Raw genomic sequence first — 10,655 nt, 5'->3', positions numbered from 1 at the left:
TATCCCACTCGCCAGAGTGATACCTATTGCCTTCCCGGTATTCGGCCTATTTTTTTGCAAAGAAAACAATTATGTTTACTTGACCCAGATATTGGATGACCTCCCTCAAGACATCAATTCTTCTTTATCCCAATTCACTTTCAACCGCTAATTAAAACAGCTATTACTTAGTGGAAAGTGGATAGGCTTTTAGCATTTTTCATATATTATATATAATATACTACCAGTATTTTGTCTTTGTCCGCAGCACCAAATTATTCAATGCTCAAAGTTTCGATCTTTTACGCAAATTCGAATTGGTACGTAAGATATGAAGTACACGTGTAGTTATGACAAGATTCTTTTGCTCAATTCTTTGCTGTTATTATTTATCTAATCCTCAACATTTCCTTTTAACGGACAAAGGACAGGGCTAATCCAAGGGTAATTGGAACATTCACCGAAGCAGGTGGTGAACTATTCATGGAAGAATACGGGGTGAGGATGCTGATACCAGCAGGTGCCATTGAGACAGGGAGCCAACTCATCTCGCTGGAGCTTCTTTCTACAACTCCTCGGATCAATCTATCCATAGATGAAATGGTAGTCTGTTGGGCATTCCGATGCGAGCCGTCCCATCTGGAGTTCAAGAAATCAATCACAATTGAAATGCCGCACTGCGCTGAGATGACCATACCAGACGACGTTCACACTGCTTTCTACTCCTGGTCAGAGTATCAAGATGGTAAGACCCTCTTTTCGGTATTCACTTCCACGAATCATTATTGAACTTTTATACTACATTTCATCCATGTAATGACGTTGTATTTTGGAATTGTCATTCCATCAGAAAGTGAGATTTTAATTCTTAGTATGAGAAACTTATCATAATAATAGGAATATAAATGTTTAGGTAGTCGCATAGGTGTTGTTGATCAGACGTGACATCGGTTACTGCTGCCTAGGTCACCCGTACGGCATGACAAGGATTGAGGGACACCAGGAAGACGGAGACAAAGATGTGCCGACATGCATCGTTCGCAAAGGATATCTGGAACTTCGCATCAATCACTTCTCGTGGAATCTGCTGTCGCTGATATGGAACAGTATTCCGTCTTGGCGCGCCATAAGGAAAAGAGTTCTCATCACGCCGTACATGCCCAGAACAATGCCACAGTCTCGAGTCCTGCATTTGAGAATCCACGTGTACGATGACGTTGAGGGTCACGACAAGGTAAAATTTCCATTACCTGATGAAAAAAAAAAAATGTAGGCATAACACTGTTAAGGAAATCATGTTATTGTTAAGATGTATTCATTGTTTTCCTGCAGGTAAAAAAAAAGAGAAAGTCTATACTCAATTTAGTAAGTTACAAACACGATAGCTTGTCTTCGTGACGATGTGAACGGAATGAAAGAGACATGTAGTAACGTTTTATAGCAGCAGAAAACAATATACTCTATAATGTTACATTAAGGCATTGAGGCTTTCTATGAATGCACTACATTATAGCGTTCTTCCTCCGCTTTCACTCCACAGAAAATCCTGTCTGAAGAACGTGATTCGGGATACAATATCGTGCATCCCAGCACGGATCTCAACCTTGATCCAGGAATTGACGTAGCTGTGAGATGCGAGGACCGTACTTCACAAAGCGTCCATGATAAAGTATAGAATGATATATGCATTTTACCTTTATTTTGTATTTAGTTTGTTTATTTATTTTAGGTTGTTTTGCGGTACAGCTTTCGAGCAAATATAAGTCCTAGTTCAATTCAATTGAGCTTTTATTTCCATCTATAACAGAAAATTAGTACAAATACAAAGTAGGCCTTCACGTGACCTAAAGGAAAATTGGCTGAAATATATTTTGTTGAAATTAAAAAAAACTCTCAATTGCAACTTGCCATCATTTTGTTGCATAGGAAAGCATGTCACACTGTCTGACATAAACATATTCATGGACGTATAGAATACAGTAAAATAGTGTATGAATAAGAATACAAATTCTGTTTAGACTTAGGAAAAATAGGAGATCAAACGGAGATCAAACAGACTGTAAGGACGAGGTTCCAATGACTAGTAAAAGTGGAGAATGGAGTTACCGAACTTTCTATCTTCTTCCTCAATTTAGTGCCTCAATTTAGTGCCTCTATAGTATACGCGAACCTGAAATAGTGGAAAGTATACAGATCAGAGGAGGAAAGCATTTCCAGTTGGAAAAGAAAATCTCTGTTATCCAGATGAAGCAAAATGACCAAGTAAAGTGTCTGACGGAACCAGAGTGTCTACACAGATCTCCTACGCATCAGACCGTATGTAGTCCCATGCGTAAGGAAGTGAGGACACGCAAACTCTCGTCAGCACTGACAAAATGAGGTAACATTGGTATTGGTATTACACTCATCTCCGTGAATGCGATGTTTTAGATTGATAAACCTACACTCATGGAATGTGTCGGTGTGCAGTATTTGTGAGGTGCCTTCTGTCTTTTACTGAAACAGAACAGATGTCATGACATTCATTCGTAACTATTGCCTTGACATGTGATCGGCAACAGACGAATATGACTATAAGCTTATAAACTAAACTACATTATCTATAGCCATGCGTGCGTGATACAAATTGAGCTCCCACGAACCTTGCAATTTGCACTTCTTTCGAAATTGTGTTGAATTTGGAATATTTTTGTGTCTCTGCCATAGTCGTGAAACGAACTGGTGACTAATTTTCAAAATGTCGGCCAAAGCGAAAGCTACCGCGGAAGCAGCAGCCATTCAAGCGGTTGAGGACTACCTCAAAAGTGGAGATTTTCTAGATACCATCGAGAGCGCAGTTGAAAGGGCTTTTGACAAACATATCGCGAAGTTCACTCTGCGAATAAATGAGCTTGAGAAAGCCAATACCACCATAATGGAACGATTAGAACACATCGATGGGAAATCATTGGAGCTTGAGTCGTCTCAGAATGCCAAGGCAGCTGAGATAAAGAGGCTAACCGGCATTGTCGATGCCCAGGCAACGTCTATCAATAATCTGACACTCGCCATGAACGAAGCCGAACAATACTCGCGGCGCAATTGTCTGAAGTTTTATGGTGTGAAAGAGAGTGACGGCGAGAACACCGATCAGGTCATCTGCAAATTAGCCTCCGAACGCCTTGGGATCCCCCTAACAATGGCCGATCTTGACCGATCGCATCGCATCGCTCCAAGGAACAACACGACGGACTCATGCGCGGGATCAGCCAACTCAAATGTCAGGAAGCCTCGCGCAATCATTGCCAAGTTCTGCTCATACCGCATGCGCAGTGCGGTGCTTCGCGCTCGGAGGAAGCTGAAAGGGACTGGCATGGGCATAGATGAGGCTCTGACGAGCACCAATCAGGAACTCTTGCGGGCCGCAAAGGGTCATCACAAGGTGAAGGAAGCGTGGTCCACTGACGGAAGAATCCTTGTTCTGTTACCTGCCACGAATGGAAAAACGATCAGAAGAACAATACACAGCAAAAAAGACTTGGACAAACTTTGACGTCACTAGAAACCATGCATATCACTACTGACGCATTCCAAAATTGTATACGTTATAACTTTACTTTTCTTTCCTCTCTTTTCTCATTAATTTTCCTCCTTGATACTTTTTGATCATAGGCAGGAAATATATATTTGTATTTTTTTTTTCATCTTCACTTTTCCTTCCAGTGCATTACTGTTTTGTCATTTTCTTTGTTTCACAATTGTCCTGTTATTCATTTTCGTTTTGTGTTTTCACTCTTTAGAAATGTCAAACGACTTTGCGATAAAAGAAGACCGACGTATTAAACAAAATGAAAATATGAAGATGTACAATGTAACTGATACAATCTTATGCTCAAATCTGAACGATGAAAGTAATCATTTGACTTGTTTACCTTTTGGAAAAATTGGAGACTCAGAATTCAAGTCTTTATTTTCGCCGATAAAAAAATCCAAGCATGAATTATTGAATTTTCTAAATTTAGATTCTGATCAGTACCAAGATGAAGATGAAAATTTTAATCCCATCATCCCAATTGAATATTATTTGACTTCTGAATTTAATGAAGCCGTAGCAAAATACTCAATGGCTAAAAACTTCAGTATGATCCATTTCAATGCAAGGAGCATGTCTCAGAACTTTGATAGGATTCATACTTACCTTTCATGCATTAAGATTAAGTTTTCAGTGATAGGTATATCTGAAACTTGGATAAATTCAGCAACACATGCTCCTTTTACTCTTGAAGGATACAAATTCATCCATGTTGACCGACCAACCGGTCGTGGAGGTGGAGTTGGCCTCTTCATCCGAGAAGGGTTGAACTTTACACTCTACGAGCCTACGGAGTATTGTGAAGGAGTTGATCATTTATTCATAAAAATTAATTGTAAATTATTTCGCAATATTATAGTCGGAGTGATATATCGTCAACCAAACTATTCAGTTTCTGCATTCACTCCTTATTTTGAAAAGATAATAAGTGAAATCAATATAAAACATAATTGTGTATATTTGATGGGAGATTATAACATTGACTTGATTAAAAAAGATGTAAGGTCACCCATATTGGAGTTTTTGAACACAATCATTTCTTCTGGATTTCACCCATTGATAGATAGACCAACTCGTATCAGTGCTACGTCAGCCACAATTATTGACAATGTATTTACAAATGATAACACCGCCCCCAACCTGTCAGGCATCCTGATGACAGATATTTCTGATCACTTACCAATATTTCATATTTCATTATATCCAGAGGAGAAACATAATAGAAAGAAATTAAAAACAACTAGAGAGGGGCCGTCAAAGGCGGCAGACCCACGCCTAAGTACAAAGTCGGGGTAAACATAATGTGCATTCGGTCATCTACCAGAATTCGGCCACTTAATTGCCAGTGTGCTTTATCACCAGCCAGTGAGTTCTACCAAAGATCGTACACTGAAGTGTACGATCTTTGGTTCTACAGTCACATCACACGCAAATCACATCATTACACATACGGTATTAACACTCATTCACGTACAGGAAAGTCCTTAAGTCTCCTCCAAAAATCCATCGAAAATCCCAAATTCCACCGTCAAAAGTGCAGAATCGGAACTTTTCCAAGCGCGCGCGAATTAAGTCCAGTTTTAAGAGTATTGTCTACACGACGGGTCGCGGAAAAAGCGCTAAAAATCGAGAAATACGCCGTTTTCTTACGGGATATTTTGATTATAGCAAGCCGAGAGTGTGATGATATCAAAGGTCGTATGAGTGTACGATCTTTGATGGTATCCACAAAAGCAAAAAAGAAAAACAAAATTTACGTACCCCCTAGGCAATTACCCCTATGATTAGTGTCTACGGGAATTATTCAATGCAAGGGTTGAATGCAAATGTCTACTGCACCAGTATTCGGCCACCAACGAGCGCCGCAACGTCCCCGGTGCAATTTTGCACCAACAGTGTAGAGCGCGATGCATTTTCAGCGGCCTTGCACACGCATTGACATTGAGCACGCATATCGTGCAGTGTGACTGCGACCGAGCAAAATGCTCCTCTAACGAAAAAAACAATCAATGTTAATTTGAAAAATCATCAAATATCAAAGGTCGTATGAGTGTACGATCTTTGATGGTATCCACAAAAGCAAAAAAGAAAAACAAAATTTACGTACCCCCTAGGCAATTACCCCTATGATTAGTGTCTACGGGAATTATTCAATGCAAGGGTTGAATGCAAATGTCTACTGCACCAGTATTCGGCTACCAACGAGCGCCGCAACGTCCCCGGTGCAATTTTGCACCAACAGTGTAGAGCACGATGCATTTTCAGCGGCCTTGCACACGCATTGACATTGAGCACGCATATCGTGCAGTGTGACTGCGACCGAGCAAAATGCTCCTCTAACGAAAAAACAGTCAATGTTAATTTGAAAAATCATCAAAATACGGGCCAGTTTGTGATGACGGAGAACGAACTTTCATAAATCTAGAAGGACATAGTCCCTCAAATAGGCCTAAACGTAAATTTCGGAATTCTTACGAACATTTGAGCAGCGAAGTCGGATCGTTGGGGAGTTTATGTGTTCGTATGGTAGCGGAAAATCGCAAAGTGAGAAACGGGAAATTTTCGGAATGGTCACTATACCATGGGGTCAAAACTTCAAGGTCACACAGAATTTGCAAGGGTCAACCGATTATCACCAAAATCTAATCGATTCTTTCCTGTCATTATCCAAACATTCCCTGAACATTTCGTGCAAATCCGTTTACCCGTTCTCTTGTTATCTTGTACACAAACAAACAAACAAACAAACAAACAAACAAACATACAAACAAACAAACAAACAAACAAACAAACAAAAAAACAAACAAACAAACAAACAAACAAACAAACAAACATACGGAACCCTTTACATAACCCCCTGCCGATTTTCATCGGCGTGGGTAATAAGAAAAATTACCAAAGACAACTTAGCTACCCTTACCGCCGACCTAGCACTCACGGATTGGTCAAGAGTGTATGAAGATAATGATCCGGAGAGGGCGTATAACGTGTTTTGCGATATATTTATGAATCTTTATGATATGCATTTACCCCAAAGAGAAATTAAGGACAAAAGGAATCAAGAAATTAGAAAACCATGGGTCACACGTGAACTTTTAAAACATATTAAAAAGAAAAATAAATATAAGATTTATGTTAATTTTCTCTCAGAATTTAATAATAGAAGGTATAAAAAGATACGGAATAAAACTACTCTTTGTTTACGCAAAGCAAAGAAAGATTATTATTTGAAGAAGTGTGATTTGATTAAAAGTAATACAAAAGAGACATGGAAATTCATCAATGCTGTTTTTTTGGGGAAAAAAAAGATTGACACCAATGACCAACAAACGTTTTCGTATGACGGGACTGATATTGATGATGCCAGTGAAATTGCTGAACATTTTAATGAGTACTTCAGCAATATTGGATCAAATATATCCGCTGGTTATACAACTGATACAAATAATGACGAATTTCTTACCTATATGAATGAACCTGTCACTAATACTTTGTTTTTTAAACCAGTTATAGTAGATGAAATTTTAGATATTGGAAAGGTATTGAAATCTCGAAAAAGTTGTGGTTTTGATGATATTGATTCAATTGTGGTCAAACATGTTTTGCCTTTTATTGTTGAACCTTTTTTGTATATATGTAACTCTTCGTTAAGTACTGGTATTGTACCATCTAAAATGAAAGTATCAAAAGTTATACCTGTTTTTAAAAAAGATGATCCCAAAATATTTACAAATTACCGTCCGATATCTATTCTGCCTTGTTTTTCAAAAATATTAGAAAAAATAGTTTTTACTCGTTTTTATGGTTTTCTGCTCCAGCATGATTTATTATATGAAAGTCAATATGGATTTCGGCAAAACCTGTCTACAGATATGGCAGTCATAGAAATACAGGACAGAATAATTCAAGAAATTAATGGTGGTAAAAATGTTTTAGCAGTATTTATGGATCTCTCTAAAGCCTTCGACTGTCTTTCTCACAAAATTTTATTACAAAAATTACAATATTATGGTGTTAGAGGTGTGTGTTTTAATTGGTTTAGATCTTATTTATATGGAAGAAAACAATTTACTGTGTATGATTCTTTTAGCTCGTCTCTTAAGAATATCGAAACGGGTGTGCCACAAGGATCCATTCTTGGACCTTTACTGTTTTTAATTTATATAAATGACATTGTAAGCTCTTGCCATGAATCTCATTTCATTTTATATGCAGACGACACCTCACTTCTTGCCTCACATAATGATATTAACGTTTTGACTGAATCTGTAAATAAAAGTCTTTTTCAAGTACATAACTGGTTCAAGTGCAATATGCTTACTTTAAATGTAAGTAAAACACAATGTGTATTTTTCAAACGCGGAAATGTGCAATGTTATACTGACGATATAATTTTGAAAATTAGTGAAACTCGTTTGAAATTTTATGAATCTGTAAATTTTTTAGGTATTGTACTGAATAGTAAGTTGAGTTGGAATGATCATATTGATTTTGTATGTACAAAAATTTCTCGTTTTATTGGCATCTTAAATCGACTGAAATATGATGTGCCAGGTTACATTTTGTTCACTCTTTATAATGCTTATATTTTATCCGTTTTATATTACTGTAATTCTATCTGGGGAAATACGTATTCTTGCCAAACACAAAGACTTCTCTTACTTCAAAAGAAAGCAATTCGAATTTGTACAAAATCAGATTATAGAGCTCCAACATCTAAACTTTTTAAATTATTATACACCCTTAAATTGCAAGATGTGAATAAAATACAAATATGTTCTTTTATGCAACGTTATCATGCAAAAACTCTTTCGCCTTATATACAAAATATGTTTTCTTTGAACTCTGATGTACATATTCATTATACGAGATCCTCAACTCATTTTCATCGAGGCGTTTTTTAACTGACAAATGTAAATACTCGTTACGTCATACTGGTCCTGTTCTTTGGAACACGCTAGATTTGAGCAAACTTAATGTGCAATTTAATAATACTTTTAAAAGACAGTATAAGAAGATGTTGATTAGTAAGTATTGATTTTTGGATATGGATAATTAGTCTTCTTTTTATTTGTATGTTGTAGAAAGTATATACATTGCTGTTATTGATTTTAGGTACATATCATAATAGCATTCGTGTTAGTTTTTATAATGATTATATTACGGGGTATGTGCAACATAACAAGCCTATTCTGGCTTTCTACGCGCATACCATTTTCTGGTTAACCACATACACAGTGTCAATGAGCATTTGTTTTTATTGTACCTATATTCTATCTGTTTTCGTTATTTTTTTTTCATAATACTTTCCTGTTTTGTCAATGTTTTCATTGTGTTTGTTTGTATTTCTGCACCCTTGCACAATGTGCTCATATTTATACGTATTTTTTTTATCATTACTGTATATTGAATCGGAAATAAAGATTGAATTGATTGAATTGATAAAACTGAATTGAGCTCAGGAGTTTCAGTAGTAACCATATAAACTTACAAAGCTCGGTTACAAAACACCCCCCGCCCCCCCCCCCCCCCCCCAAAAAAAAAAAAAACAAGCACACACATACACACATATACACACACAACATCAACATCAGCAACAAAGAAAGAAACAGACAAACAAAGCATCAACAACAACAAAGAAAGAAACAGACAAACAAACAAAGCAACAACCAAACACTGCAAGTAGGGGAAAACCGTAGAAATGCTGGCATGATCAAAATGGTTTGAATTGCTAGTAATCGTTCCCTCATAGGAACGGTTATACTGCTTGATTCTTTCAAATTAATGATTCCCGGGTCGAATGAACAACTCGAAGCATAAACAGATAGAAACGGAAATCTATTTGATGTAGAAATTTCACCATTCCTCCGTAACTCACTGATCATTCGTGATATTCGCTTAATCTCTATGTCTAAAATTTCATTAATAATCACCTCTTTTAGAAATTCGTTGCAATATTATTATTTTGTTTTTCGGGGAAGGTGCAACGAATTTCACAATCATGAAAATAACATAAATTTGAAAGCTCCAAACAATATGCAAGGCAAACGAAGGGTGCCTGACAAACTGTAACCGTATCATGCAATAAGACCTTTTATTACCACTGTGTTTTGTAGCTGTCCACCTGTCTGTTCCAGAGGACACATGCATTTGTATAAATATGGTCATTATAGTCGCATAGTGTTGATGATCGGTTATATTTTGCTTTGATCCTATTTTTGCCCCGATGCTTATATCGATGACTTTTACAAAGTTCTTGTTAATCAATCATTCTTTATTTCGCAGTATTTTATACAATGCAACATCGTTTGTCCCATGACAATACTATACCGTGTGTCAATTCTCATATATTACAATGTAATCGCATTTTGCACTTTATTGTAGAACCCACTCAAATAGAATTTTTGACTGATAAAGCAAAATCTGAGAATATCTTCAAACAAATAATTCCTCAGCAATTCCTGCAAAGAACATTATGCCTTTTGCCTTCTTCTCCTTGCATGCAGGCTATACCGTCTGTAGGGATATTCCATACTTGCAGGTGTACTGTCTCATTTGAGCTGGATTTCAAGAATCAAGAGGCAAACCAGAAATTCCTCACATTGTCCATCGGCCAGGAAAACATGACTAAAACCATGGAGATCATAACATTTAATGGTATGCATGTAGATATTGTATGCCTCTCCATTTGTTTCCTTCAAGTGTTGTCGCTTTCTGTGCCTGTGTGTGCGTGTGCCTGCGTGTGTGTGTTTGTGTGTGTATGTGTACGCATATATTTTTAAGGGAAGATTCTGAAAGAGAAGACTTTTAGTTTAAAATCATGCATAACTCAATACAAAGGGACTCTCCTGATCTTAATACTGTAAAGAAAGTACACATTCTTTAAAAACAAAGAAATGAAAAGGGGTCCATGAGACATAGATTATTCCTAATCACACAATCATATAAAATAATGTATATATATATATATATATATATATATATATATATGATTTATTCATAAACATTCTAAAAAAAATCACGTTTCCATGAGGTAATGATCCCCAAATGTATACTTTTTGAAAAAACAATTACTGCTCTTTCAGAAAAAATAATAAAATGAGAA

General features: G+C 36.8%; 1 protein-coding gene across 1 annotated transcript; it reads left to right on the top strand.

The window, feature by feature from the left end:
- Nucleotides 1–299: 299 nt before the first annotated feature.
- LOC139711925 (uncharacterized) lies at nt 300–10,332 on the top strand. The gene is made up of 4 exons (XM_071623770.1): nt 300–724; nt 945–1,213; nt 1,520–1,648; nt 10,057–10,332. Exons 1-4 carry the CDS (start codon nt 463–465, stop codon nt 10,330–10,332), a joined length of 936 nt encoding a protein of 311 aa, XP_071479871.1. The 5' UTR covers nt 300–462.
- Nucleotides 10,333–10,655: the final 323 nt, after the last annotated feature.

This window comes from Diadema antillarum, unplaced genomic scaffold (genome assembly GCF_040938485.1).
Source record: "Diadema antillarum isolate AM-2024a unplaced genomic scaffold, OU_Dant_1.0 seq00001730_RagTag, whole genome shotgun sequence".
NCBI lineage: Eukaryota > Metazoa > Echinodermata > Echinoidea > Diadematoida > Diadematidae > Diadema > Diadema antillarum.
This window is presented reverse-complemented; position numbering and strand designations above follow the sequence as displayed.